General features: G+C 31.5%; 12 protein-coding genes across 14 annotated transcripts in view; 4 read left to right on the top strand and 8 right to left on the bottom strand.

The window, feature by feature from the left end:
- Positions 1 to 439: 439 nt before the first annotated feature.
- On the bottom strand, positions 440 to 1,062 carry LOC139092567 (adult cuticle protein 1-like). Its single transcript, XM_070643014.1, has 2 exons — positions 995 to 1,062; positions 440 to 922 (listed from the first exon to the last, which is right to left on the bottom strand). The coding sequence occupies exons 1-2, from the start codon at positions 998 to 1,000 to the stop codon at positions 557 to 559; spliced, it is 372 nt and encodes a 123-aa protein (XP_070499115.1). The 5' UTR covers positions 1,001 to 1,062; the 3' UTR covers positions 440 to 556.
- Positions 1,063 to 2,864: 1,802 nt separating this feature from the next.
- Positions 2,865 to 27,585, bottom strand: part of LOC139092576 (adult cuticle protein 1-like) — a 58,804-nt gene continuing 34,083 nt past the window's right edge. Inside the window, exons 2-3 of the mRNA XM_070643027.1 lie at positions 3,416 to 3,438; positions 2,865 to 3,343 (exon numbers count right to left, since the gene is read on the bottom strand). Coding sequence (XP_070499128.1) covers positions 2,984 to 3,343; positions 3,416 to 3,421 — 366 coding nt within the window. The 5' untranslated portion in view covers positions 3,422 to 3,438 and the 3' untranslated portion in view covers positions 2,865 to 2,983. The remainder of the gene's footprint in view (positions 3,344 to 3,415; positions 3,439 to 27,585) is intronic.
- LOC139093105 (cytoplasmic polyadenylation element-binding protein 1-like) lies at positions 5,856 to 7,723 on the bottom strand. Of its 2 annotated transcripts, XM_070643722.1 has the most exons (6): positions 7,610 to 7,723; positions 7,328 to 7,554; positions 6,823 to 7,276; positions 6,592 to 6,645; positions 6,308 to 6,527; positions 5,856 to 6,249 (listed from the first exon to the last, which is right to left on the bottom strand). In XM_070643722.1, the coding sequence occupies exons 1-6, from the start codon at positions 7,626 to 7,628 to the stop codon at positions 6,021 to 6,023; spliced, it is 1,203 nt and encodes a 400-aa protein (XP_070499823.1). In that variant the 5' UTR covers positions 7,629 to 7,723; the 3' UTR covers positions 5,856 to 6,020. The 2 variants fall into 2 exon arrangements, with proteins under 2 accessions (XP_070499823.1, XP_070499815.1); XM_070643714.1 differs by having other exon boundaries at positions 6,823 to 7,554.
- Positions 7,917 to 9,896, bottom strand: LOC139092187 (ubiquitin-conjugating enzyme E2 N). 2 transcript variants are annotated; one of them, XM_070642516.1, is made up of 3 exons: positions 9,784 to 9,896; positions 9,380 to 9,717; positions 7,917 to 9,318 (listed from the first exon to the last, which is right to left on the bottom strand). In XM_070642516.1, the coding sequence occupies exons 2-3, from the start codon at positions 9,450 to 9,452 to the stop codon at positions 8,933 to 8,935; spliced, it is 459 nt and encodes a 152-aa protein (XP_070498617.1). In that variant the 5' UTR covers positions 9,453 to 9,717; positions 9,784 to 9,896; the 3' UTR covers positions 7,917 to 8,932. The 2 variants fall into 2 exon arrangements, with proteins under 2 accessions (XP_070498617.1, XP_070498625.1); XM_070642524.1 differs by having other exon boundaries at positions 9,788 to 9,870.
- On the bottom strand, positions 10,576 to 11,768 carry LOC139092890 (protein maternal effect lethal 26-like). Its single transcript, XM_070643465.1, has 2 exons — positions 11,253 to 11,768; positions 10,576 to 11,193 (listed from the first exon to the last, which is right to left on the bottom strand). The coding sequence occupies exons 1-2, from the start codon at positions 11,679 to 11,681 to the stop codon at positions 10,669 to 10,671; spliced, it is 954 nt and encodes a 317-aa protein (XP_070499566.1). The 5' UTR covers positions 11,682 to 11,768; the 3' UTR covers positions 10,576 to 10,668.
- Positions 11,893 to 13,286, top strand: LOC139092326 (pentatricopeptide repeat-containing protein 2, mitochondrial-like). The gene is made up of 2 exons (XM_070642678.1): positions 11,893 to 12,030; positions 12,102 to 13,286. Exons 1-2 carry the CDS (start codon positions 11,964 to 11,966, stop codon positions 13,199 to 13,201), a joined length of 1,167 nt encoding a protein of 388 aa, XP_070498779.1. The 5' UTR covers positions 11,893 to 11,963; the 3' UTR covers positions 13,202 to 13,286.
- Positions 14,144 to 15,590, top strand: Mtap (Methylthioadenosine phosphorylase). The gene is made up of 3 exons (XM_070642690.1): positions 14,144 to 14,497; positions 14,579 to 14,699; positions 14,762 to 15,590. The coding sequence occupies exons 1-3, from the start codon at positions 14,357 to 14,359 to the stop codon at positions 15,334 to 15,336; spliced, it is 837 nt and encodes a 278-aa protein (XP_070498791.1). The 5' UTR covers positions 14,144 to 14,356; the 3' UTR covers positions 15,337 to 15,590.
- On the bottom strand, positions 15,533 to 16,941 carry mEFTu2 (mitochondrial translation elongation factor Tu 2). The gene has a single exon (XM_070642669.1). The coding sequence runs from the start codon at positions 16,939 to 16,941 to the stop codon at positions 15,580 to 15,582; it is 1,362 nt and encodes a 453-aa protein (XP_070498770.1). The 3' UTR covers positions 15,533 to 15,579.
- Positions 17,045 to 19,841, bottom strand: Rev1 (Rev1 DNA directed polymerase). Its single transcript, XM_070642658.1, has 2 exons — positions 19,479 to 19,841; positions 17,045 to 19,422 (listed from the first exon to the last, which is right to left on the bottom strand). The coding sequence occupies exons 1-2, from the start codon at positions 19,642 to 19,644 to the stop codon at positions 17,045 to 17,047; spliced, it is 2,544 nt and encodes an 847-aa protein (XP_070498759.1). The 5' UTR covers positions 19,645 to 19,841.
- LOC139093056 (uncharacterized) lies at positions 20,044 to 21,053 on the top strand. Its single transcript, XM_070643659.1, has 2 exons — positions 20,044 to 20,458; positions 20,522 to 21,053. Exons 1-2 carry the CDS (start codon positions 20,260 to 20,262, stop codon positions 20,929 to 20,931), a joined length of 609 nt encoding a protein of 202 aa, XP_070499760.1. The 5' UTR covers positions 20,044 to 20,259; the 3' UTR covers positions 20,932 to 21,053.
- LOC139091842 (jerky protein homolog-like) lies at positions 21,193 to 22,946 on the bottom strand. The gene is made up of 2 exons (XM_070642071.1): positions 22,864 to 22,946; positions 21,193 to 22,811 (listed from the first exon to the last, which is right to left on the bottom strand). Exon 2 carries the CDS (start codon positions 22,693 to 22,695, stop codon positions 21,193 to 21,195), a length of 1,503 nt encoding a protein of 500 aa, XP_070498172.1. The 5' UTR covers positions 22,696 to 22,811; positions 22,864 to 22,946.
- Positions 23,233 to 26,965, top strand: LOC139093017 (probable protein phosphatase 2C T23F11.1). Its single transcript, XM_070643602.1, has 8 exons — positions 23,233 to 23,540; positions 23,676 to 23,781; positions 23,848 to 23,954; positions 24,137 to 24,470; positions 25,146 to 25,237; positions 25,306 to 25,395; positions 25,465 to 25,965; positions 26,141 to 26,965. The coding sequence occupies exons 1-8, from the start codon at positions 23,472 to 23,474 to the stop codon at positions 26,165 to 26,167; spliced, it is 1,326 nt and encodes a 441-aa protein (XP_070499703.1). The 5' UTR covers positions 23,233 to 23,471; the 3' UTR covers positions 26,168 to 26,965.

Below are 27,585 nucleotides of genomic sequence, written 5' to 3' on the forward strand. Positions count from 1 at the left end.
GAATTTAATTCCTGCAGAAAACAGCTAAAATGCATCCAGCTAATTTCTATAAAATCCTATTAATATATACTCCTTAAGAGAAGAATATTGTCTTGATCTTGTGAAAACTCACATCTAGATTGATAAAACGATAAAAGTCTTTCGATCAGGAGATTAATTTGAAGAAATTTGAATTTTTCCAATTTATTTTTCAATATTCAAGCGATTTTCCTGTTGTTATCGTTGAATTTTCCATTTATTCAGTCATCTCATGATAGTAATTTTAAATATGTACGTAGCAAATCTTCAATTTTATGTTTGTTGTTTTCATGCTGCACCTTTTTTCCTAACCAAAAACTGAACTTATTTTCACCACTTTCTCACCTCTATTAATTTTAAATATTGAAATTCTGTTAAAACATTTTATGAATTGATAAAGTCTAAATAAAAAGAGTAAGCATTTGTTTTTTCATTAAGATGTTCTTATTTTTATTACATTTCCAAGTTTTAGATTTTGAGGAAGATAAACATTGGCAGTTTCTGATATTCAATGACTATAATCACAATTATTTATAATTTAGTGGGTTCCTGGTGCTGGAGCCAAGTTCAATGATGTTTGTGAGACGGCATGTCCTGGCAATGGAGCTGTGTGTACGCTTCCTCTGTTGGCAGCTGTGTATGAGGCAGCATGTGGAAGGGCAACAACTTTAGCGACTGGAGCATGGACGTATGGAGCAGCAACATATGGGGCAGCGACGTATGGAGCAGCAACATGAGCAGCATATGAGATTGCTGGAGCATGAGCATAGTGAGCAGCTGGGTATGTTGAGTATTGTGTGATTGGTGCGTGTGAGTATGCTGAGTAGGCCCATGGAGCGGCGGCATATGGCCAGACTGCTGAGGCTTGAGCGCAAGCGAAGAAAAGAGCTACTAAAGCGAATACCTAGAAGATCACAAAAGAGAATTATCAAGTTAGTTCCATTGATAATAGTTTTAATATCTGCATAGTACTTACTTTCATTTTGATTTGATTAGTTTTTGTTTAAAGTGCTAATTGCTTTAAATGTTTGAGTTGCTTTGATGCAGAATAACATTTCCAATCGACTTATATATCATTCAATTGAGTTCCCAATTATTTAGAAGTGGGGTATGTAGAACAAAATATAGCTTTTCTTAAAGCGCGAATAGTTGAATTTACAAAGAGGGTCGTGTCCTAATTACGTTTGCTTTTTATGGGGGAGGGGTCTAAGATTTTGTAATAGCTTAAACAAAAGATATTTTTTTTTTGTATGAAAAATTTGTAACAAAGTTGGAGAGGGCCTAAGAAATCGCTGCGTAACGTAATAAGTAAACGACCCCCAGGAGAGCTTAAGCTATTTGATACCCATACTTATTTCAAGCAAGTGTTTTTTTTCATGTGTCAAATATGCAAATCATTGCTAGAATCACTATTCTCAGTTGGACTTTTCTAAATTCTATTTGTATCAAGATTTATATCCAGCCTTACAAATTAATTTATTTAATTGAATTACTTTTACTTTTCTTAACAGAAAGACAGAAGTCGGAATCGATGAGGTTAGTGACGTCAATTTACTCAAATTCTCTCGTTATCAAGTAACTTAGAACAAAATTTACCAATATTGACCTCAGTCAAATATCCGATTGATAATACTTATTAATCTCTATTTACATATTTACATAGTATCCGTATCAAGTTTTCAAAACCGTATTCCTAATAATTTTAGGTTCCTTTTTTGCTTGTATTGGACTTACGTGATACTTATAGATCCGTTCTATCAATGTTCTATTCATAAGGTGATCTTGAAACTCTCGTTCCGTTTAATTAACATACAGATAATTTTTTAATTTATTTGCTTAATAAAATTAATCTTTGATTTTAAGTTTATTAACCTGAATAATAAATATTAGTCCTAGATGTTGCAGGATTTTGAACATGATTTTAATGCTGATTGATCAAGCTTTGCAGTGCCTTGCTCTATTAAGATGACAATTTTTGGATGCATAGGTATTGCGGAGTCCCTATTAAAGAATTGTTTGAAACTTCATTTTTGGTTTTTTAACCGCATTTTGATTTTCTCAAAGCTTATATTATCAAGTAAAATAACCGTTAATTTCTCTAAAAATATATTTTCAGATAGTTTTCAATTGATGAACATATTTAATTGATTAAATAAAACCTACGACGTGTATGTATAAATACATAGTAAATTCAAGGCTAAAATTTTTTTGATTTCAGAATTTTTCTTACGGTTGAAAAAATTAATTAAATGAAGTTTCGAATTATTAAAATTGTTATTATTGGATCGTATGGGGACAATGGTTTTCAAATGCATATTTAGCTACAATGTTTATCTAAACTTCTAAGCAATTTGATGAACTACTTAATTAGGCTAATTTCTTTTTTTAACTTATGAAATTAATTAAATTTTATTGTGCATTTCATGAATTAAGAATTCAATTTTAAGAGCATTTCTAGCTACAAGGCTATCTAAACTTAATTATGGATTTAATAAATGAATATTTATTTCGATGCGATGAACATGAAGATGGAATTTGTCGTGATGACTGTACAAACTTTTGTCCCAATGGACGTTATGCTTGTTCCCAACTCTGCCCGCTGCTTACCCAGAGTATATCAATGCAATGTACCTAGCCACAATTTGTGTGTTGCGAATAAACAAACCGAGTGAATAAAACAGCACCCGAATTCAATTACACTTTTGCCTAAGATCGAACCCAAGACCTTTGAGTCGATTGTCAGACTTCCTAAACAACCAGACCATTGCAGCTTTTCGCTGCTTTAATTCCTTCAATTTTAAATTGCAAAAAGACCGAGCGAATTTAGAATAATTAGACAGTAAATATTGGTTTTTTTCATTAAGATGTTCTTATTTTTATTACATTTCCAAGTTTTTGGTTTTTGAAGAAGGAAAACGTAGGCAGTTTTGGATATTTAATGACTATAATCTCATTAAGTTATAACTTAGTGGGTTCCTGGTGCTGGAGCCAAGTTCAATGATGTTTGTGAGACAGCATGTCCTGGCAATGGAGCTGTGTGTACGCTTCCTCTGTTGGCAGCTGTGTATGAGGCTGTAGCATGTGGAAGGGCAGCAACTGGAGCGTGGACGTATGGAGCAGCAACATATGGGGCAGCGACGTATGGAGCAGCAACATGAGCAGCATATGAGATTGCTGGTGCATGAGCATAGTGAGCAGCTGGGTATGTTGAGTATTGGGTGATTGGTGCGTGTGAGTATGCTGAGTAGGCCCATGGAGCGGCGGCATATGGCCAGACTGCTGAGGCTTGAGCGCAAGCGAAGAAAAGAGCTACTAAAGCGAATACCTAGAAGATCACAAAAGAGAAATATCAAGTTAGTTCTGTTGATAAGAATTCTAATATCTGCATAGTACTTACTTTCATTTTGATTTGATTGGTTTAAAGAACTTTTTGCTTTAAATGTTTGAGTTGCTTTGATGCAGAATAATATTTTCAATCGACTTATATATCACTCATTTGAAATCCCAATCGCAATCATTGGGAAGTGGGGTATCTATAACTATAGCTTTTCTTTAATTGCGAATTGTTTAATTATTACAGGAGAGTTCACTTTAGTACTCACGTAATAATCTTAGACAAGTGATTTTTGTTCATTAGTCAGTTACGCTAATCAACGCAAATGCAAAGTCATACAATATTCTTAACTGAAAATTCATAAATGTATGATATTTGAAGAATCATTTATTTCTGTCAGATTTTTAGAATTATCAGCTCATCTCACAATTATATGCTACCCAAAAACCACCATTTCATCTTAGAAAAGCATTTTGAAAATCTTTTATTGACTAGTTTCAATATGTCTCTAAAATTTTAGATTCCTTCGGACATGTTGACGCCCAGGGGGGACATGTGATGCCCTAGTCGGCATTCGAAGCGGCTAAATGTCAAGTGCAACCTTTCTCGTAGTATTCTTTGTTATCATTAACAGCTTCGCTGGGCACCGAACTCTGTGCTGACATATATACTTGTAAAGATAGGTAGTCTATCCAAACAATCTTGCCTGATCGCAGTATCTTTTCGTCCTTGACAGACCCTAATCTTTATTCTATCGATCAAACCCTAAGAGTAGCTATATCAGGATAAGAATGATAAGGAACACAACTTATAAGTTATAAGATAATTATCTTTTCGAACCCAACATGTACAAAGAAAACAAGAAAATGTTGACACCATGAATGGACAAAACGCGGACATCATTTGCTTTTCCACTGAAGAGAATGTGCTAAGACTGCCCAGAAAGAATTATAGATTAATTTATTATTAACAATATGTCCACACATGATTAAATAAAAATTGGTGTAAATATCGAGGCTGTATATGGGTGTATAAGAATTACATGTAATGTTAATCCAGTCCATTCATTATATTAGTACAATGCAATTAATTTTTACAATATTATTGTATTAGGTATATGGAAGGTGTTTCAAGAAAATTCCAAGAAAAAACCTGTTTCAACAGCTGTTTAAGAATCAATAACTAATTTTACTTAATTGTAATACTCATATAATCTTAATCTATATTCACATAGAATATCCGCATATTTTAAAATGATTAAAACCTAACAACTACGTTTTGTCCACATGTATTATTTTGAGTAGCACAGCTTTTTTAAGCTACCAATAAACATAAAAATAAAAAACAACATGTGCGCTAAAGGGGCTCTATTAATAATTTCTGGATATCAACTATACTAAATTATTGTAGACAGCAATAGCAGTAAGTCTGTGCATAATTGTGTAACCTTAAAATATTCAACATGCCTAAGTTATATGGAGCACTATTCGAACAATCTGTTTCCCCACATTGTGTACTACCTTGTTTTAAGGTATTTATAGATCTATTAATTTCTTAATCTTTTTTCTTAATTTGGATTCATAATAATTTTTGAATGGATATCCAATGACTAGAATTAGATTAATCTGAATGCTAGATTTAAAAACATGTCGTATAAAATTGACATTCAATCATGTGAGTGTTTGGTGGGTGGGGTAGGGGGTCAAAAAAATCTAGAATCTTGATTGACGTCAAGCGTTATTAAAATTCAGGAGGAAACAATTATTACGCAATACATGACACAGAAGAAATAAACAGTAACAACATTCTAATTCATTCTTATAAACTAATAGATTTCACTTTACTTATTGGACTAAGATTTCAATGTCACGGTCAAGTTTAACAGCTGTTTCAGTTCAGGAAAGCTATAACGAGTTTATTGTGTCAAACTGCCGTGTATAGTTCGATATTTTCATGCAGATTTCATTTGTGAATGCGGATAAATTGAATGATTATGTATGGGATTTTTTTTTTGTTTTATAGATCAATTATTTAAAGCAGTATTATTGTTTTAGATATGAATGCTACAAATTTAAATACCTACTTAAAATATCTACCTCAAAATCGTTAATAATTATATTTGGAATTTGAATAAACTGAACGAAAATGAAATTGAATTACTGAACAATTTGATCGTTAAATTTGAATTTAAAATTGTCGTTATTTTTGAATTCTAGAAAATCATGAAATTTAAGCTATAGAAAATTGTGTTGACATTTATCGAGTACAACACTAAGCATAAATCCATTCATTCACTTGAATCATTCATGTGATTAGATAAATATATCATGTTTTTCTAGTAACATTATCCAATTTACGTACATAGAACATTCTTTACACTACATGAGCTTTGTTTGGATATGACAATTTTCTTTATTGTTTGTTCCTTTATGTTCTATAACATTAATATTAAAAAAAATAAACTTATAGATTGAGTCGCAAAAATGTAAATTTGATCCATAAAAGTTATTAAATAGAGGATTTAATATGTATATCATTAAAAATAGTTAAAATTAAGACTCAGATCATGCTGACTGTGTGCAGCTAAAAAAACTTCTCTTATAAAATTAAATTGGCACATAAATTTCTGATTTTAGTACTTTGTCGCCGCAAATTAAAAGTACTTTAATTATTTTTTATTCTTAAGATTCCAACCTGATTTCTTCTTACCAAACGTCTTATTCACGCCTTCATTTGCCATGACGAATGGCTTAATAGGATTTTTCTTGATCCCAACAAATTTCATGTCATTGCATGAATTTTGTTGTTGGGAATTAGAACTTCGTGTTAAAGGAGAATGACCTTGAAAGTTTATATTTATAGAATGACGGATATCCCAGCATTGACTACAAAAGTAGCTATAATAGAATAATTAATAAGCAATTGCATGTTAAATAATACTTTTTTTGGACATACCAAAAGCAATTAACGTCTCTACAGAAATATTTTCCACGTTGAAAGCCACACGATGAGCATAATGAATCTTGTACAAATGGATCAATTTGAAGCTTCTTCTGGATCTTACCCGACTTTACTTGAAAGAATTTTGCAGCCACAGCATGCATGTATGAATTTTGATTATTGAATATTACTCGCCCGGCTCCTTTTGGATAATTATGTTCATCAACATCTATGCCTAACATTAGAAATTTAATTACATAGTAATTGTGAAAATCAATAATATTATTCAATTTTCTTACCGATGAAGGCCACGCCACCGAATAAATCATTCATGATTATTGCAAGTGCGTCAGCTAAATGAAATAGAAAATTTATTAAATTTAAGTGTCAAGCTTGTCAGCTTTTGTTAATTAAATTAGATATTTAACGGGCATTAAAAGTTCAAGTCGTCAATAAATTTAATTTTGAGAAATAATCGATTTCTTGACGAAACACTTAATTTAGTTAACGAAAGGAAATAATATTTTTACCTGACAATTTGCCATGAATGCCACCGATAAATGCAGTTTTAGAAGCATCTAATTTTTGTACTGGACAGTTTATATAGCATGAATCAGATGTAGTCCAAGGTATTATTTCTATCATTTTTAACTTCCCAGAGACCATAATTTCGTGAAAATAACTTTTAGTTTTATAGAAGTGATTCTCCTTCTTTCTGCATGCTTCCAATAACATTTTAACATCTTCTGCCGAATTAAAAATAACGTACGTAAATCCTTTAACTTTATGATTATTTTCATCCAATGGCCATTCGACTTTAATTTGTTCAAAATTTGGAAACATATTCTTGATATCAGCATCATCAAACCCCCAGGGTAAGCCCCCAAGAAATACCTTCTTAGAATAAACTGCATTAGCTGGTGTTTTTGTTGGAATTTGACCACTCCAAACATAGCATGAATTATTCAAATGCTGTTGATTTTGCTGCAAATAAAGTTGATTAATAGCAGCAAGTTGTTGGATGTATGCATGTACGTTTAAGCATTGCAATTGTGAATTTCGAAGAGACAAAAGTTGTAGTTGATTTAATTGTCCGTTGTATTGTTGCTGATAATTGAGTTGATTTCTTTCATGCTTTATTTGCTGCTTTTGGTCAATTTTAGTTTCTTCGCATTTTCTATTGGAACCTTCATTGTCAAGCTTAACATCGCTCATTAAGCTGCTGAGGTTCTTAACGATTTCAGAATATAACGAATTTTCGGCTGAAAAAATAAATTTTGTTAAATAACTTACTTTTCTCGCTGTGTATTAACTTACTTTCACTTTGTTGGTCCATTTTAGATCGTTATCTATAGTCAATCACTTACAAATTCCCTAATTATCCTCTAAAACTGACTTAAAATTAAATTTTCTTAAAATAGTCTTAAAAATACAAAAAACGAGTTTTAAAATTAAATATCCGGTAAAAATCGTTCCGTAGTTCAAAGTTCAATTTCGTTCAGTTCATATTTTTTTTGAAAAATCTGAAAATCGTTAAAAATTTGAATTTTAAAAATCCGTTGAAAATTTGAATTCAAAAAATCCGTTGAAAATAAATGTATGCTGCAAATTAAAAGAGCAAAAATTTAATCAGTTCTATTTTTATTTACTTTATTATTCTTTCAGCTTACAAGATTATAATTTTTTTTATTATTCGCATAAACGTGCTTCATGTTTTCATTCATTTTTTATTATTTTATCATCTTGCAGTTATTCTTACGAAGAAAGAAACTTAAAAAACTTTTTTTTGATAAAAATTATAAACTAAGCCGTTCACTAAAAATGGACATTTTTATCAATATTTCATACTTTATTTCAGTTTTTTTTATATAACCACTTTGCTTTCACCAAAAAATCAATTAAAATTTTCATCGTTAATTAGTAAATTCTTAAGAATAGTAAGAGATGTCTCGAAAAAGAAAGTTTTCAAAAATAGTATAATTAATATGTTTTCAAGTTCTCATAAATTCTTGTTCACAATCCCTTTTTTTCTCTCATTTCGTGAAATTTCTTAGAAATCATTTTTCTTCATTAATACCTACTGATAACGTACATAAAAGTCATTCATTTTTTTCATATATAATTGAAGGAAATAAAATGTTTTGTGAAATGTGAGGCCAATTTCATATACTTTTTACTTTTTTTTTCATGAATCCAATTCATGATGAGGACAAATTAAAGGAAAATAACATTCACTGGACGATTAAATATTTTTTATCTAGGTTTTATGCTTTTTATTATCTTTGCCTTTTTTTCCGAGAAATAAAAGAAGCCTTTAAACAACATGAAATTGATATAAAGAATTACTAAGAGGATGAAGCCTTTTCAGAAATCATAAAGTAATAAATACAGAAATTGCATGAAGTTTATTTCTTGCAGAAAGAAAAGTCTATCGTTTGTGTGTTGATTTTGAGTGTAATACCCAAAAATATAAAGGAAGAAAAAAATAATTAATTAATAAAAAGTAAGGAAAAGGAGGCTGGTGAATTAATATTTTTTTTTGCAACAAGTTTTAAACACAGCAATAGTTTAATAGCAGAATCCTTGATACACAGTAATTTTTTTTATGCTGCTTGCTGCTGTGATTTTTGTTCATTATGCTTAATTATCCTCCATTGCATATCGTTGAGTCCATTCTTTGGCATTCCGTATTGCTTCAGCCTCATTAACTTTCCATAATTCAGCAACATCATTAGCAAGTGGATCGTCTGGATTTGGAGCGCTTAATAAGGCTTGGATTGATAACAATACAGTGCGAATTTGCAGTGCAGGAGACCATTTATCTTTGAGAATGTCTAAGCAAATTCTACCTAATCTATCGATATTTGGATGATAAATTTTCGTAATAAAACGTACTTTTGGAGCCGACATTGGATAGTCTTCGGGCAAAAATAATTCCAATTTAAATAAACCGCCTTCGAACGGTGAATCCTCAGGACCGGTAACAATTACATGGAAATAACGAGCATTGCTTTCATCAGGAACAGCTGCAGAAAAACATAAAATCCAGTTAATCTAATTAAATATCATAATGAATGAATGATTTACCTGAAATTCCTGGTACTGGTTCTTGCATCAATCTCTGAGTTTCCTTTATGATTCGTCTAGGTAATGCAGCCATTATTTTGTTGTTGTAATATTACTGTATTTTATTCCTTCTTTTCTACTAATTCGCTCGATATTCCAAATTATACTCTCGACTCAAATTACCCCAACTTTTATGCAACTAATAACTTTACACCTTTCTATTATGTCCAACAATAGTTAATTCCAGCATAAGCATCAAAATATTTTGTAAAATCAATGGCTTTGCCAATTTTTTTTCTTTCTTGATCGAATTTTTCTTTGTTGGCAAAATTTAATAAGAAGTTCTTTAGCGGTGTTAGCTGAAATCATTGCAAAATATATTAGTACATTCCATCCAAGGATTTTCAGCCTTCCTAGCTACTTACATACTTAATTAAATGTTTATATAAATGAAGAAAAAAATGCACAATGAAATTTTTCCTGAATACAATTTCTGTAATTTGATATCCCTCGAATTTTCGGGGTGTGAAACTATCCACAAGTAGGAAATGTCTACAACTTTGATTAGGATTAAAGCGCATTTATTGCAACTGATTTTGTTCTTCGACAGAGACAATCGGACAAAAATACACAAAAGCACATTGTGTTCAAAAAGTAAGTTATAAAGGGCGAATTCGACAGGCACAACAAAACAATCAATAAACATACAAAATGAGTAAGTATATAATTAATGAATTTTTAATTGAAATCGAGTTATTAATGCAATATTAATTAATTACAGCTGATAGATACAATATTCACAGCCAGTTGGAGCATTTGCAAAGTAAATATATTGGAACTGGACACGCAGATACAGTAAAATACGAATGGCTTACAAACATTCATAGAGACAGTCTTTCATCTTATATTGGACACTACGATCAGTTATCATACTTTGCGATCGCTGAAAATGAAAGTAAGGCTCGTGTACGATTTAATTTAATGGAGAAAATATTACAGCCTTGCAATCCTCCAGAAAAAGTCGAGAGTGAAGTTCCATAAACCGCTCATTAATTAAGCTGTAATTTTTGCAATTCTAATCTAATTGAGTTCATTAAGCTAATAAATAATTTAATTTCATACATTAATAATAATGAATATTTCATACCGATTGGAACCGATTTTTCAGTGAAATGAGCAGCAATAAAGTCGTTTTGGGCATTAAAAGTTCGTTTTTCAGTTCACAGCCTTTATTGTAAATGTTTAAGAGTTTAAAATAAATTTCATGTCTAAATGTCTTCAATGACTAGACAATATACATCCAATTCAAGTTAGTTAATCTTTGTGGCTTTATATAAATCCTTAACACAGCGACTTATTTCTGTAAAATTATTTAATACAGAGAAATCTTGGCATGAAAGATTCTTAAACTTATTAAATATTTCGTCCAATTTATCTTTGCATCCATAAACTAAATCTTGTTGACACAAATTTGCCAATTCTGTTACTTCATATTTCTTAGCCATTTCCAGTAATTCAGTTGTGTGGGCATCAAATTCATTAATTGATATTGTGTCAGTATAAAGGAAGCGTAGAAACTCAGTGACAACTTCCTTGTTGAAATCTTCAATTTCGTGTGTATTTTCGTCATTATTCAGGATTTTGGCAAAAACTGGACTTCTAGCAGCAAGTAATGCCATATGTGCAGGAACTTCTTCATTATTACCACAATTAAGCATCAAATCAGTGAATTTCGGATCCTTATATAGCAGAGCGTAGTCTTGAGACAACTTTGAATTTTCCTTTTCGAAGTTTTCCAGATTAAACGATTTGCAGCTAGAGTCATCAAGAGTGAACTGTAATTAATGAAAATATTTAGATATTGATTGTCAAATATTTGTTCCTTTATATTTACTAAAACATCCAATTCTAAAGAATGTTCTCTTGTAATGAAGCGTTGCCATACAAAAGAATTTAAATTATTACGCTGTCCACGAAATCCATCAATAGTCATCATTACTCTTTTGAAAGAAGTAGTAGAAACTGGGTGTCGCTTATAATGTGTTCGTACATCAAAACTAAAGAATGTTTTGTGATTATCGTCTTCCGGAACTTTTGTAAAGAACACCGTAAAGCAGGAACGAGCAAATTCACGATTATCATAGCCCTTGCCTTTGCTTTCCTCCATATATGGAACCAGCATTATTGTGCATTCAATATCATCTCTTAATTTCAATTTTTCAGAATAAATGTGTCTGATTTTATATTTCGGAATACTCCATCTATAATGTAATTCAAGCACTTCCGATGAAGAGTCTAAATCGACTTTTACTTGATTAATCATCGTTATTTTCCTTTATCACTTGATTTTCCACTTAATTTAATTATTTTATGTTCTTACATTGATTCTTGGAAAAATGTGCTTTTTGGTTGATTTTCCCCTAAATATTGCATTCAAATTTACCTAAACTTCAAAATTAATTTTTCCGTTGAAAATGCGCTTTACATGCATTGACATCATTTTTGAATGAATCCATTTTAATGTTTACATTTTTTTCATCGATCATTCGTTGAAAAATTTATTTAAGTAATTTACCGGCAAATACAACAAAACATCATTCGAAAAATGTATAGAACAACGACCGTGAACTCATTGATATTTAAAACCATCAAGTCCTTAACAGACAACAATTGTAAGTCATGGAAATTAATTAATAATTATTTTAACCTTTAATAAGAAAATATTTTTATACATAACTTTTAGTGATGTTTTCGAGGAACTTATTTGCTGCCAATACACTCGGGTTGGATACATATGTTCAGTCAAGAGACCGTACTAAATTGCAAATACCGAATGTTGACAAATTTAAGGCTAAAATGATTGAATTCGTTAAGGACGAAAATGCAAAGAATTTAATATTTACGGAAGATTTAAAGAATATGGTCCATATATCACAAAAAGAGGATGTTGAGCTACTATCACAAATGATCAAGAGATTCTGTTCACAAAGCAAGGAAGTACGATTCGGAAATTTCATCTTTGGACCTCCATTAATGAGATTCTTTCATCATGTAAAAGATTCTGAAGGAGCTTTAAAGCTTTTTAAAGATGAGTCTTTGGGTGGATTCTTTGATCAAGTGATTACTTATCAAATTCTATTAGATCTTCTTTTCGAAAAAGAACAATATCAAGAAGTCCTTGATACATTTGATATTATTCAATCAAGACAGCTACAAGGTGCACGATATCCAAAGCACGTATTAATTCTTGTGTTTGGTGCTTGCTATAAGCTCAACACTAATCAATCATTTGAATATGCAAAGAAAGTTTGGCAACAAGCTGTTCAAGCTGGTCATATTCCACTTAGACGAGGTGCTACATTCATGTCAGCATTAGCATTGAAGCAAGATCAACCATTTGTTGCATTAGAAATCCTGACAAATCTCAAAGGCCAAAATTATGTATCAGTTCGTGCATTAAAATCTATTGCATTAGCTAGATTGAAGAGATTTGATGATGTGATTCCAATAATCCGTTCACTTTTGGATGTAACAAATCCAATGAATACCAAACAGACAATTCCAACCGATACCATTGAAGAAATCCAAAAGCTCTTTAAAGAACACAACACAAATAAGGATTTACAAGCAGATTTTGATAAAATTGTCGGTTTCTTACAAACGCACGGTCATTTAGGTTCCGAAACTCTCGATCAAGTATTATGCAGTGAAATTCAAATCAACTTAGATCAACAGAAGCAAGGTAACCAACAGCAAGTACGTCGCGTACGAAATTTAAAGCAAATGGAACTTGACAGACCATCAAGGTCATTCCAGCGTCCAGGATTACATGAACTTAATTAGAATTAGGCATTTAGAATGATTACACGAATAGTAAAGTTGTAAAAAACATTTTATTAAAGTAAAAAATACAAAAAATAACATTAAATACACAACTTTTAATTATGGCTTGTCTTGCTCCTTTATCCTTTTAAAAAATATATTTGAACAAGGTGCGGACACTTTTGTTTCTACTTCAATATTTCAAAAATTGCTCATGATTTTTAAGGAATTCGTCAGGATTCATCCAAAATATCCACAGAACAGCACACAGCAATCTTTGATATTTTTCCAAAAGTGTTCACACCTTGCCAAAAACGTAAGTAAATTTATTCAGCCTTCTTCCTTGTTTGCTCCTTCTTCCTCCTTATTTCCTGCTTTAATTGGGCAGTCTTAACTTTGGTAATCAAATCGAAACTCATCATCAGCCATCGAGCCAGTATAAATAGACAGTTGAGTAGAATTGGACAACAGAAAATTATACTAATAAACATCCCATTGGAATCAAAATAATTCTGATTGGAGAATTTAGGAGCGTTAGTCGCTGCTACTTCATTTAGATACTCTGAGAAATAAACCATTAACACTGAAAATGAAATATAATTAAATTAATAAAGATCCAGTAAAAAAAGAATTTTGTTGACAACTCACATAAAGCCATAAAAAGGACTATTTGGAAATTTAAACTTATCAAAAAGGCTAGTGTAGCGCAAATGATATGAAAGACTAGAATCCCATAGAGCCACCATTCATTTCTCCAATCAATTGACTTTAAATATGAGAAAATGTCTGTAATTTCATTAACTTCCACTAAATTCGGATCAAAATCCATAATTTGTTGTCTATGACTTATTTCTATTGAAGATACACGTAAAAATATATATATGAACGTAAAGAACTGGATATAAACAATGTATGTATGTCTCAGCGCTAATTTGCCTACAATGTATTCGCCGAGAGTACGGCACGTGACAAAACTTGACGATTAATCTCCAAATTCTCTCTCATAAATATTTTAGTGTACAGTAAAAAAATATCATTAATTCTTATCATTTACAATTTGAAGAAGTCTCAAGAGATTAATAGTTCTCATTTCGTGTTTGTCAGTTATTGCCTAATCATCGTTGTGAAATAATCATTTCCGAATATTGTTGAAAAAATCTCAAAAAGACAGTAAAGATGAAAATTAAAGTTGGAATTATTGGCGGCACTGGATTGGACAACAACAAGGAACTAATTGAAAATCGTACCGAAAAAGTCGTTGACACACCTTATGGATCTGTTCCTGTAATTGAAGGTATCATTAGCGGAGTTAACTGCGTAAGTATAATTGGTTATTCATCATAAAGATACGATTATCGATTAAGTGATAAAATTTATTCATGGATTATTAATTGGCAGGTACTTTTGGCAAGACATGGAAAATCGCACAATGTAATGCCATCCAATGTCAATTATCGTGGTAATATAAGTGCTTTGAAGATTCTCGAATGTACACATGTTATAGCCACAACTGCGACTGGTAATTATCTAAATTATATACTTGTGCCTTTAACTGTTAATTATTTCTAATTTTATATATAGGATCTTTGAAGCAAGAAATTGCGCCTGGATCTATTGTCATTCTTAATGACGCAATTGATAGAACAAAGCAACGAGTTTCCACGTTCTATGATGGGTCTGATTTATGTCCAGGAGTTTGTCATCTTCCAATGTCACCATTAATGGACGAAAAAACACGTCAAGTAATCATTGACACTGCCAGTGAATTGGGAATTGAAGTTTTCAAAGAAGGAACTGCCGTATGCATTGAAGGTCCACGTTTTTCCACAAAAGCTGAAAGCAATTTATACAGATCTTGGGGATGTGACTTGGTAAACATGACAATCATCCCAGAAGTTGTTTTGGCTAAAGAAAAAGGCTTGTTATATGCCTCAATTGCTATGGCTACCGACTACGATTGTTGGAGAGAAAATACAGATGGTCGTGTATGTGTGGAGGAAGTCATGGCAACATTCAAAAAGAATGTTGAAAAAGTCACCAAAATAATCATTGGCGTTATTCCAAATCTCGCCAAAATTGACTGGACAGAAACTATTCAGGATTTGAATTCATTGGTTGTTGGATCTGTTATGTTACCTGACCAATACAGCAAGTAAACTTGCACCTTATTCCATAAAGTTGTGACAAATTTTTAATTATCAGTTGCTACTATAAATACACCTTTTTGCATTTGTTTCCTTAAAAATATGTATACCTAAATCACTTAATTCGAATAATAATTTGCACAATTGGTTTGTGACATTTTATACTTAATGTATGTACTAGTATAGACATTTAAGCCAAGCAAAACAATTATATAAATTCTGTACGAATAAAAACATTTTATGTGTGACATTTCCTTAAATGTTAAGCACAAGTTTTGATAATTTATTTAGTGGTAGATGTACTGGATCATGACGTTTTGTGATTACACCAGTTCCAACTGTCATGCCTTGTTCACGAATTGTAAATGGCTGATATTCAGACATGACCATTTTCTTAAATGTTGTCAATCGAATTTTTCCATGTTCGCCGGGCATCAAAATTTGTCCATTTTCTATGTCTATTCTTGCTGGAATATTCCATGTATTACTAAATAACTGTTGGATATACTTTGATCCTAGTGGAAGCTTTCGACCTCCTTCTTGTCTTGTCAATAGATACATATTTGCATCATAATGATTCGATAACACTTCGGTATTGTAAGCACAAAGTAACATTCCACGTTGGATATTACTAAGTTTTATATTTCGTAATAAGACACCAACATTGTCACCAGCAACTGCTTTTGATGTACTTTTCTTAAAAATTTGGATATCCGATACTGTTGATTTAATTTGTTGATCAAAGCCTAACAACTCAATGTCATCATTTCTTTTCATTGTTCCTCGTTTAATTGTTCCTACAATGACTGATCCTCGACCAGGAACTGTAAAGAAATTATCGATTGGCATAAGAAGTGGACTTATAATATCTCGTTCTGGTGTTGGAATATAGGTATCAATGGCTTCAAGTAGTTTGTCAATTGACTGTTCTCCAATCTCACTTGTATCTCCTTGCAGTGCTTTTAATGCTGATCCACAAATTATTGGACAATCACTTCCATCAAATCCATAATCGCATAGAAGCTCTCTTAATTCTATTTCCACTAGTTCTCGCATTTCATTGTCAGCCTGATCAGCTTTATTAATGAAGACCACGATCTTCTTAATTCCAACTTGTTTAGCTAGAAGTAAATGTTCTCTTGTTTGAGGCATTTGACCATCATCAGCTGCTACAACTAAAATTGCTCCATCCATCTGCGATGTTCCGGAAATCATGTTCTTGATGTAATCTGCATGGCCTGGACAATCAGTGTGAGCATATGTTCTGCTTGCTGTCTCATATCCAATATGTGCTGCATTTATTGTGATTCCTCGAGCTTTTTCTTCAGGTGCTTTGTCAATCTCATCATATGATGTATAATTGGCTAAACCTTTCTTCGCAAGAACAGCAGTAATTGCAGCTGTAAGTGTTGTCTTACCATGATCAACATGTCCAATCGTTCCTACATTACAATGAGGCTTGTTTGATAAATTTTCCGCTGGTTTTGCTGTCGAAAAGTGTTTTTGAGTTAAGAAACTTAGTTGAGGATGCTGTCGGCGGTAAATTTGATGCTTAACAAGTAAATTGAGGTTTATTGATGTTTGTCTATTTGTTAAATATCGTAGTAAACTCTTCATTTTATTATTTTTAATGAAATTAACTTAATTTTGTTTACAAAATAAAATCCCCGATCATTTTAAAAGTGACGTAACGAAATTATTAAGTTTGATCCACATAACCTTAAATAATTTCAAATTTTTTTGGGACGCTAAGTCTGTTTCCATAATTACTTCTCATTACTTCCTGTAACTTTTCATACGAATAATTGTAAAACTTTTTCCAGCCATCCTTTGCATTGTCATCAATATTTCTATGTAAAAATCTCATAATAAGGAACGGAAGTTCTAAATTCTTAACTCTAATTAATTGCACCAAGTCACTACAGACTGTATCATGAATTTCATCACTTGGTTCATCAGTCTCTTCGATCCATGAAATTATCATTGATCTCCAGCATTCAGTTTTAAAGATGTTATCATCATTCAGCACTTCCTTTACTTCCAATATACTTTCAGTTGATGGAACTGTCGAAACAGAGGCACTGCTATCATTATGGTAACTTTCTGTGTCCTCTGCATCATCTAGATCATATTCTCTTAAAATCTCTTCGACAATTTCTGGTGGAAGTTCCGACAAAACATCAGGATCAATTACTTTCCTTTTCCTAAATGTCTTTTTGGCAGTAAACATGTCAGCAACAGAAGTCATATTGGAATTGGAAGCATTTCGTTTTAATGTTCTCGTTTTTCGTTTCTGTGGTGACATTTTTATGGACTTGACAGGAACAGGTTCAATTTTAATCCTAGAGACATTTGCTTTTGGTTCTGGATTTTCCGACATTTTCTTAAACATTTCCAAAAGTTTTCCTTTATTTTTCTCTTCCTTCTCCTCATCTAATTTGGACACCTGCAATCCAATTCCTCTTAAATCATGTGCTGGAATGTTGAGTGATAGAAGTAAATTTACAGCACTTTTAAAAATGACATTGGAATCGCTAGTTGAAGATTGAAGTTGCACAGATTTACTGACTTTTTCAGCTTCTCCATGTCCCATAAATTTGACAGACTCAGCAGAAGCATGTCTAGCTCTCATCATAATTTTTAATGTCAGGCATTTTCCTTTCTTATCAATTTCATCAAGTCGCTTACTTAGCTCATCACAGACTTGCTTGAAAAATAGTTTGACTTCATCATAGTCATTAAATCGTATTCCGTAATTGACATCAACAGATACTGACTTTCTGACTTGTTCATAATTCAGCTTCTTATCATCCAGTCCTTTTGACATTTGCAGCAATGTCTCTCCAAATTTCTTTCCAAAATGATTTTGAAGCTCTTGAAGTGGCATGTCATGGATCTGTCTACAATATTGAAGATTAAGTTTGTCAAGTGTAAATGATGTGGAATATCCAACACCTGGCAAGTCACTGATTTTTATGCTACTCATGTACTCTATAACATCTTTTGTTATTAACTCATATTGATTATTTGGCTTTGCCTTCTTTGTTGCCATTCTTGCTTGTAGTCTATTAGCTCCAATTCCAACTGAGCATGTACATCCAGTTTGTTCGAAAATTTCTTGTCTTATGTGAGTCACAAAGTCCATAAAATTAATATTGCAATATTTAATCATGCTTGTTAAATCAGCATACAACTCATCACAGCTAACAGCTTCAATGTCCAATGTATATTTAGCTACTGTATTATACAGATTGTATGCTGTTTTTCTATACTCTTCAAATTCATAAGGAATCGTTTTTAATTCAGGACATAACTTTAGAGCTTGTCCAACAAACATTCCATTTTTGAGGCCTTTCGCTCTTGCTTCATAGGAACAAGATGCAATTTCTGAATAGGACATGAAATCTTCACTCGTGTGTTCACTCTTTCCTTTCGAGTGAGTTACAGCTATTGGATATCCTTTCAAATGTGGATATTTCTTCAGACCAACGGAAACAAAGAAGCAGTCCATATCTATGTGCATTATTATGTCTTCCTTAGGTATTTCATGATGACTCGGAAGCTTTTCTTTAATAATATCTCTTTCTGGAAATTCTCCATTGTGCTTCTTTCTTAATTCAGTCACGTAAAACTTAAATCCACTGCCTAAAGTTGCAATGTGATGCAAACGTGAATTTGCTAAGAATTCCTGAAGAAAATTTTTATCAACTGCTGTGCCTGTTTTCTCATCTGTGGATGTACTTTGAAGTTTTTGATTTAAAGCATCTAAGTTCAATGAGACAACGTCTTCCTTTACTTCCTGTTTTGGCTCGACTTTCTTAAATGTAATTTGTTTTTGCATTGAATTTTGATTTGTATGCAGCAAGTAGTAGGATGAATCAAGTAATTTATTTGCTTTTAAACAGTCAACAATCCATTCTGGTTTAATTATATTCTTTGTAATGTTTGATCGAATTTTTACGTCCGGAAGATTACTGGCAACAACATATTTTGTATGAGAACGTTGATAGTGATGATAAGTTCCTCCATTCTCCATCATTATTCTTTTTAACTCATCTGCTGTTGGATTTGTTCGTCCATTCACAAATATCGATATGCCTGCGACATTAAAATCGTGTAACTATAAGATTAATGTTCGATTTACTGGATCTTACCTTCAAACAAATTGGATCTTTTGAAATCCTTTTGCATCACTGTAAATTGCTCTTCAAGCTTGTGTATTTTAGCTGCCATATATCCTCCATGATCACCAAAACCATTCTCTTTGTAATGGTGCTTTTTCATGGGATTATTTGTCGGTTCCACTACAGATTTTTCCATTTTGATTAAATTTCACAATGTTACTTAGATTTATTACTATTATTTATTTTGTCATGCGGAATCACTAATAGCAACAGATGTTTCACAGTTTATTTATGTGTTTTTGATGTTTACAATAATACTTTAATGCTTAGTTTAACTATAATTGAATGATTAAATACTTTGGATTTTTGTTTTGTTTACAAAATTGTTTCGCGCCAATCCAAGGGATGATAAGCTTCAAAAAATTTAGACAAAAAAATGTAAAACGTTCCAATAATATTTAAAATTTGGCTTCATTTCATGCAAATAAATTTAAGTTTAGTTGACTTCCCCTTAAGAAAATTTGTTTATGTTTTAACAGGTAAATTTTTAATTTTTTAAATGCATTAAGTTTCTTTATTTCCCTTATTTCTAGCGGAAGTTGATTATAAATCATTGGACCTAGATATGAAAAGTCTTTTTCGAGAACATTCTTGCTGAACCTGCCGAATTTTAGTTGATGTTTTCGACGTCCTTCCCGGATCACAACAAAATCTTCACCTTCACACCAATTGGAAATCATCAGACAGTAAAATACCAATTGACAAACGAGGTTTCCACCCCTTGACTGAATTTGCTTGTTTACAAACAAAAATGAAATCTCAAGAGTCGGAAAATTCATTAACTTATGAAAATTCTGATAACAGTGACTTTGTGGAAGAGGAAATCTTAGTGTATGTTGATATTGAACAAACGTCTATATCGGAGAGTGAAATAAAGGATGCACCGTGCCTTAGAATAGTAGCAAATGATAAAAATTCATTGTTGCAAATCAACAATCGCTTTTTTGAAGGTAACTTAATTAAATGTCTTATTTTATGTTTAGTTAATTACATTTTTGCTATTTATTTATCAGGAAAGTTTGACTATTCAATTGGAACACACGTATTTTTCGAGAGGAACGAAAATTCTGCTGTTGATCCATTGTATTCTCGCTGTGATTCTGTGTATGATTTTAATGCGAAAACTAACAAGATTTTAAGCATGAATCGTGTCTTATTGAAAGATATATCCATAGAAGATGAAATAGCTAAACAAACTGAATCAAAATCGGAAGAAAATGACTTAAAAATCAACAAAACTTATGGACAAGCACTAAACATGTTTTTAGCACCAAAGAGAACTCCACCAAGGAAAGTCAATGAAGAAGACGAAAAAGTTTTATTGGAACTGATTAATCAGCCAAGTAAGCATAATATGGAAACTGAAGAATTAAATACATTATCAGAAGCCATGGATCAAAATAGTTTAGAGACAGACAGCTAGCACATAAAGAATTAATAATAGAAATTATCATTAATCGCATGTGATATAACATAATTCATCTCATACTGTCTATAATAAATTAAATTGATTCTATAAAAGAATCAAAATCTCAACGGAAAAAAGTTTTTTGAAATTTATGCTAATCTTTTTTGAAAAAGGAGAAATTTAAAACATGAAATGCCGTTAAAAATTGCTGTTTTATTTATGTTACTTATCACTTTAACAATCGTTATTTTTAAGGAACAAAACTTTAAACTTATGTTAGTTAGTTAATCTATTACAAATTTTATCCTTCAATTCAAGCAAAGATCCAGTATCACCAAATTCAATTTTTGGATCATTTCTTACAAATCTCAGTATAGTGTCAATAGCTTTTAAGGCATCCTTAGAAGAGACATCATTATCGGATTCAAAAAAGTCATTATAGTCAATCATTTTTAGTTCATTTTTAATAATTTCTTCTTGTGCTGTATATCGTGTTAGTATATCGTCAATATTCTCTGACAGCTCATCGGACTTGGACTGAACTAAATTATCGTCACTGGAACCGGTTTCTTCAAAAACTACATGACTGTCGCTTTCTGAAACTTCTTTAGATAAAATAGTATCTTCACAATGTTCCATATTCGTATCGGAAGGACTTGAATTATCAGAATCTCTTTGACAATCAACATCATCACAGAAAAGCCAGTTATTTAGACGGTCCATAGTATAATTATAAAGTATGCATTCAGGAATTGTATCAATTAATTTTGAAAATGTCTGAGCGTTTACTATGCATTCTTGGATATCCACAAAATCATTTGTGGAAAGAATCTTTGAAAAAGCTTGTTGTATTCGACGAGAAGACACTGAATCCCATGCTGCACTTAAGAACTTTAATGAATCAAGGAAGCACATTTGTTTCTCATAATCCGCAAATACCATGTTGTTGTCAATCACATTAATCAGCAATGAATGTCGGTAGAATGATTTTAAATCTTGAATAATTCCAAGCTGCATAGGTTGAAGTGATGCCTTAATGTCCGATGATAAATAGAGTAAACTGAATGAACTACCTGCTGTTTTTAAGAATCCAGTGTTTGGATGTGATGGACTTTGATCGATAATTAGTAATGCTATTTCTGGAAGTATACGAGATTTTAAGTAATCTCGTACACTTGGTACAAAAATATTATGATACCAGTTATAAAATATGTTAGTGTCCATCCATGCTGTTTCTTGTAAATAATAATTTAACGGCAAATCGCCTAAATCTTTAGAAGTAATTCCTCGAGATTTCCTTCCAATACATGCAAGTGGCAATTTATGATTTCCTGTTGCATTTGTACATGCCAATAAAGTCATACGTTCACGATATGCTCGATTACTTGTTTCCAATTCGTCTTTATTGGATGAAGGATTAGGCATCAATTTCCAAAATAAATCAGTTTCGTCTGCATTATAAATCTGCTCTGGTGTTAGATTATAGTCCTGAATTAACGATTGTAATTGTGCTATAAAGGAATTGACTGCATTTTGATCACAGACTGTTTCCGATTTAAGGCCCATTAATCCACACAGTTTAATTCCATTTCGTGATTTGAAGCTATTTAGCCAGCCTTTACTAGCACGAAAATTTCCTTTACACCCTGATTCCTTGTATAATTCCATTGCTTTTTGTGCAATCATTGGACCAGTAATAAACTGTCCATTTTGTCTTGAATTTTCGAACCATTTAAGCACCTTGGTTTCCAAAAATGGATAACGAATTTTCATGTTCATTTTCTTATATTTAAGATCATCTGCTTCGCCACGGATCTTTTCTCTTTGCCTGAATATGTCACCTATCGTGGATTTCGCTACATCATATTGTTTTGCAACATTTTTTATCAATTGTCCTGTTAAAATATCCTGTATAGTATCTATTTGAAGCCTAAAATGTTGTCTTACCATTCTCAATACACTTAATGATGTCAATCTTCTTCTCGATACATAAATAATTGCGTTTTTTAGCAGTAACTTTTTTAAAATTATATTCCATGATTTTTTGTTGATAAAATATTTTACTGGTTTTTTAAAATTTGAATAATTATTGGATGTGTTTGAATTTGTAAAAGTCGTTAAGATTAATAAGGTATTTCGGTAAATATGTATTGATTTATTTAAGTATAATTATGACTTAGTTGTTAATTAACTATAGTGTGCTTTGAAAATAATGATTTGTAGAAGAGCTTTTCAATTTCAGTTAAAACAGCTTTATTAGTATGGATCAAAAGTGAACTGACAATTCCTTCAAACTTGTTAGTGCGTTTCGCAAGTCAAGTTTTTCAAAAGGAAATAGGCATAATAAGACATTATTAAATATAAAAAAGTCAAATATTATTTTTTTAAGAATGTAATTAAGAGAAATGATCATCTATACAACAAAAGAAGATAGACATACATACAATAAAATTGTTAAAAGGATTTTTACAAGTGTATATTTTATAAATCAGAGATTCATTTGAAAAAAGGTGAAAAATTTCGCCCATTTAGCAAAATAAATTAATAAAATTAATATGGGACAGACGCTAAGTGAACCAGTTACAGTCAAAGAAACGGCAATTTGTCAGGATGACAATTATAAAGTAAGTTAGTGACAATGAATAACAATTAAATTAGTCCAGGAAAAATATTTTGGATTAAATTGCGTTGTTTTCATTCCAATCATAACCCTCCATCCAATACAAAGAGAAATATGATTCATGTTTTGGCGCTTTCAGGTCGCTTCCTCAAGTATGCAAGGATGGAGAACATCCATGGAAGATTCTCATACACACATTCTATCACTTCCTGATGATCCAGAGACTGCATGGTTCAGTGTTTTCGGTAATTATACATAAAATCTATAACGTTAAGGATGTTTTTATTAAAATCTCATTATTTATTCGTTAGATGGTCACGGAGGATCAATTGTTGCGAAATATAGTAGCAAACATCTTCATAAATATGTCATTCAACGCCCAGAATATCCAAATGATATCCCAGAAGCACTTCGACAGGCACGTATCGAAAAAAATTAGTTACTTAATACTTGACCTTTATACTAAATGATTTTTTTTTTCATTTTATAAATTTTCAATTTTTCATACTAATATGATATTCTTGCCAATGAATCGTTTAATGATGTTTTCTCCTTCCTTTATTTAATTAATTCATTAAATTTATTTATTTATTTTAATAGGGATTTCTTGATATTGATAGTGCGATGCTCAATGAAGATCAAATAAAGGAGCAAATGGCGGGAACTACAGCTATCTGCTGCATGATCCGAGATAACAAACTTTATTGTGCAAATTCTGGAGATTCGCGTGCAATCGCATGTAGAAATGGAAATCTTGTCACATTAAGTAATGATCATAAACCAAACAATCCTGAAGAAATGGATCGAATTTATAATGCTGGTGGATGGGTAGAATTCAACAGAGTAAATGGAAATTTGGCATTGTCTAGAGCTTTAGGTGATTTCTTGTTTAAACGCAATCAGCTAATCCCTCCAGAGCAACAAATTGTTACAGGTAGGAATGAATGATAATAAAATTCTTTATTACTACTGAGCTATAGTGGCTGAATATTGAATAATAGCTTCCAAATTGCCATTAATATTAAACACTTTCGTGTCATAGAGAATTTTACGGTGATAAAATGCTGTGTAGAATAAATAAATTAATAAATTATGATTGCTTGCGGAAAGAAACATCAGTTGGTACGACTTGCTGAATCTAAAAAGCACAATTAGCATTGAAAATTCTTTTTTTTTTGTTTATTCGGAATCGCTTAAATTAAATAAATATGTAAAAAATTCGGTAATTGCTTGCATAATCTTGAATAGAATTAATGAGGAGGAATTGTTTATTCCCGTAGAAAAATGTGTATATTTATTGTCAATAGAGATAATGTGTGCTACAAAAGCAAGCTTAATTTCCACTTAATATATATTACAAAAATTGAAAATTTATTTCAAGATAAGAATTAACAGAAAAAAATGAAATTATCAAAAATATATATATGTTGCGATAATAAAACTTTCAATGCAATTACATCACTCATTATTTATGGAAGCACGGGAAAATTTTAAAGTTCACGTCATACGATAATAAGATTGTCATCACACGTATTAATTATAGAGCTGTAATAAGCTGAAAACTCATTGTTCTTTTTCACATCTTTCTTCTTATATTCTTTGTTATTAGCATTGCCGGAAGTAACTGTACATGATTTATCAGAGGACTGGGATTTTCTTGTTTTGGCATGCGACGGCATTTGGGATGTTCTTACAAATCAGGTCAGTAAACGAGTGTTCTATATTTAGAAAGGTAATAATGAGTAATGTACGCATTGTTTTCGTTTCAGGCTGTCATAAACTTCGTGACGGAGTCAATAGCGGAAGGCAAATATCCCGAAAGTATTTGCGAAGAACTGCTGACCTACTGCTTAGCACCCGTAATTAATTAATTAATTTATTACTATTTTTTAAATAATGTCTGACTTATTTTAATTGCATCATTTTAGGTCTGTCAAATGGGAGGACTTGGAGGTGACAATATGACGATAATTATCATATGTTTCCTTCACGGGAAGCCTTATCAGAATTTGGTTGACAAATGCAAAAAGATTCATTCAGAGAAGAAAGCATTGTCAAAATTACTTGAGCCAGCATTCAGTACATTTGATCGTTTTGCAGCTGATGGACCATTTTCAGAAGTATCTGTTTTGAAAGGTTCAGACGATTCACAAAACTCAAATGAAAGTTCATCACATACATCATCTCCCTCATCGTCTCCGATTTCAACTGAAGATAAGTTTGAAGGCATTTTAACAGAGACATTAGAGGTACAAGCAACTGATGATGAGAAAATGATTGCCGTAACTGATACAAAAGTCCTTGAACAAGATTCCAAAATTTCATCCCAAAATGCAGACGGTGATGTTGAAACTGTCAAAGTAATCGAGGTCATCAGTGAAACTGTAATCGAGTCAAAAGTGCCTGACTCATCGACGTCTACGGATACTGTGAGTAATGGTGATTCCAATTGAATATCTTTAAAAAGTGTTTGCTTTTTGTAAGCAGTAAAAAAAAAAAAATTCACGTATAAATTATGATAAGGAACGAGAAGAAATTTTGTAACTTGATATACCTAAAGAATTTTTTTTTATATATAAAAAAATATGTTAATAATTTTTCTAGTGCTCAATTAAAAAGAGTGCTCTGTGAGATGTTAAGAAGTTCTGCTGTGAAACCTTGTATTGAAAATAAAGCAACACTCTAATTACACCTGACAATATCAGAAGAAATGTAAAGATGTGCATACAGTTCGAGCGGTTTTAACCCCTTTCCAAACAAAAAACATTTAAAACTATCGCATAAATTTTAATTATGTTCAGCATTTAAGGTGCGCAAATTTGAAACTTTTTTGTAAAAAGAGTCTTTTTTTTTGGTTCGAACTTAACGTTAACAAAATTATAGACATAAGAATTTGTTACTATTTTTACCCCAAAAAAAGCATCACGATATGATTCCAATTATCAAAATTGTTGGCTTTAAGGAGCTATTAATCATTTTGATTTACTAATTTACTCTCTGAAATTTTGATAAGAGAAAATTTATAGATTACGACTTTTATTTTTAACTTCTTATTTCTACAAGAAGTTCTGCCAGATTTGCAAAAAATTGCAGCACCTTGGATCATTTATAGATACATTCTAATATGATCAATTTTGATTTCCGTTAAAAAATGTAGATTTAAATTAATATGGAAATAAATTTGTATTAATCATGTTTGTGGTTAATAGTAATACAAAATATGAGAAGGGCACTTGATAGCTTTGGACGGGAATTTTTTGGAAAATATAGAAGTTTAGAGAGCACAAAAATTGTTCAGTTACAAGATTTGCTTTGGATCTTACGTAAAGTAACGTACGTATTGCTTTACGTAACGTAAGATAACGTACGTATTGATTTACGTAACGTAAAATAGCGTACGTATTGCTTTACGTAACGTAAGATAACGTACGTATTATTACGTAACGTAAGGTTTCCGTACGTATTTTTACGTGACGTAAGATTTACGTACGTATTGCTTTACGTAACGTAAGATAACGTACGTATTGATTTACGTAACGTAAAATAGCGTACGTATTGCTTTACGTAACGTAAGATAACGTACGTATTGCTTTACGTAACGTAAAATATCGTACGTATTTTTACGCAGCGTAAGGAACATTAGAATTTTGAGCTTCAAATTCGACAAAAACATGTCCAAGGCAATTATGCTGAATCCCTATCATTTTAAGTAACAACTAATATATTGACGAAAAAAAAAGATATTAAAAATATGCAAGATAACAGTAGAGACTCTGAATTGATACACACAAACACAAATTACAAAATAATTTCTTTTCTGATACGTTAATGATTTTATGTTTTTGCCAGTTATGTTGATATAGTTTTGAAAGAAAGCTTTCGGGCAATTTGCTCATTAATTTACTATTTCCTACTTAATTGTAAATATTTGCTATCTATTTGTAACGATTTAATTATCCACATGAAAAGTTGTTGGGATTCTTGATTTTTTTTTTGTTAAGTCACGGAAATATTTTGTAGAAATTGTAGCCAATGTGTTAAAAAAAAGA

This window comes from Chironomus tepperi, unplaced genomic scaffold (genome assembly GCF_022539635.2).
Source record: "Chironomus tepperi strain 1889 unplaced genomic scaffold, CSIRO-AGI_Ctep_v1 contig_16, whole genome shotgun sequence".
NCBI classification, from domain to species: domain Eukaryota; kingdom Metazoa; phylum Arthropoda; class Insecta; order Diptera; family Chironomidae; genus Chironomus; species Chironomus tepperi.

What these genes read in the sequence shown, in the direction of transcription:
- LOC139093105 (XM_070643714.1), bottom strand. An exon ending in CATTCATGGCAAATTGTCAG is followed by an intron (nt 6,646 to 6,822) that starts GTAAAAATATTA and finishes TATTTCATTTAG; the next exon opens with CTGACGCACTTGCAATAATC. An exon ending in AGAGACGTTAATTGCTTTTG is followed by an intron (nt 6,250 to 6,307) that starts GTATGTCCAAAA and finishes ATTCTATTATAG; the next exon opens with CTACTTTTGTAGTCAATGCT.
- LOC139092187 (XM_070642516.1), bottom strand. Translation starts at nt 9,452, where the DNA reads ATGGCTGCATTACCTAGACGAATCATAAAGGAAACTCAGAGATTGATG. An exon ending in ACCAGTACCAGGAATTTCAG is followed by an intron (nt 9,319 to 9,379) that starts GTAAATCATTCA and finishes GTTTTTCTGCAG; the next exon opens with CTGTTCCTGATGAAAGCAAT.
- LOC139092890 (XM_070643465.1), bottom strand. Translation starts at nt 11,681, where the DNA reads ATGATTAATCAAGTAAAAGTCGATTTAGACTCTTCATCGGAAGTGCTT. An exon ending in CTTTAGAATTGGATGTTTTA is followed by an intron (nt 11,194 to 11,252) that starts GTAAATATAAAG and finishes CATTAATTACAG; the next exon opens with TTCACTCTTGATGACTCTAG.
- LOC139092326 (XM_070642678.1), top strand. Translation starts at nt 11,964, where the DNA reads ATGTATAGAACAACGACCGTGAACTCATTGATATTTAAAACCATCAAG. An exon ending in GTCCTTAACAGACAACAATT is followed by an intron (nt 12,031 to 12,101) that starts GTAAGTCATGGA and finishes CATAACTTTTAG; the next exon opens with TGATGTTTTCGAGGAACTTA.
- Mtap (XM_070642690.1), top strand. Translation starts at nt 14,357, where the DNA reads ATGAAAATTAAAGTTGGAATTATTGGCGGCACTGGATTGGACAACAAC. An exon ending in TCATTAGCGGAGTTAACTGC is followed by an intron (nt 14,498 to 14,578) that starts GTAAGTATAATT and finishes ATTAATTGGCAG; the next exon opens with GTACTTTTGGCAAGACATGG. An exon ending in TATAGCCACAACTGCGACTG is followed by an intron (nt 14,700 to 14,761) that starts GTAATTATCTAA and finishes TTTTATATATAG; the next exon opens with GATCTTTGAAGCAAGAAATT.
- mEFTu2 (XM_070642669.1), bottom strand. Translation starts at nt 16,941, where the DNA reads ATGAAGAGTTTACTACGATATTTAACAAATAGACAAACATCAATAAAC.
- Rev1 (XM_070642658.1), bottom strand. Translation starts at nt 19,644, where the DNA reads ATGGAAAAATCTGTAGTGGAACCGACAAATAATCCCATGAAAAAGCAC. An exon ending in AAGATCCAATTTGTTTGAAG is followed by an intron (nt 19,423 to 19,478) that starts GTAAGATCCAGT and finishes TTAATGTCGCAG; the next exon opens with GCATATCGATATTTGTGAAT.
- LOC139093056 (XM_070643659.1), top strand. Translation starts at nt 20,260, where the DNA reads ATGAAATCTCAAGAGTCGGAAAATTCATTAACTTATGAAAATTCTGAT. An exon ending in CAACAATCGCTTTTTTGAAG is followed by an intron (nt 20,459 to 20,521) that starts GTAACTTAATTA and finishes TTTATTTATCAG; the next exon opens with GAAAGTTTGACTATTCAATT.
- LOC139091842 (XM_070642071.1), bottom strand. Translation starts at nt 22,695, where the DNA reads ATGAACATGAAAATTCGTTATCCATTTTTGGAAACCAAGGTGCTTAAA.
- LOC139093017 (XM_070643602.1), top strand. Translation starts at nt 23,472, where the DNA reads ATGGGACAGACGCTAAGTGAACCAGTTACAGTCAAAGAAACGGCAATT. An exon ending in GTCAGGATGACAATTATAAA is followed by an intron (nt 23,541 to 23,675) that starts GTAAGTTAGTGA and finishes TGGCGCTTTCAG; the next exon opens with GTCGCTTCCTCAAGTATGCA. An exon ending in CATCGACGTCTACGGATACT is followed by an intron (nt 25,966 to 26,140) that starts GTGAGTAATGGT and finishes TAATTTTTCTAG; the next exon opens with TGCTCAATTAAAAAGAGTGC.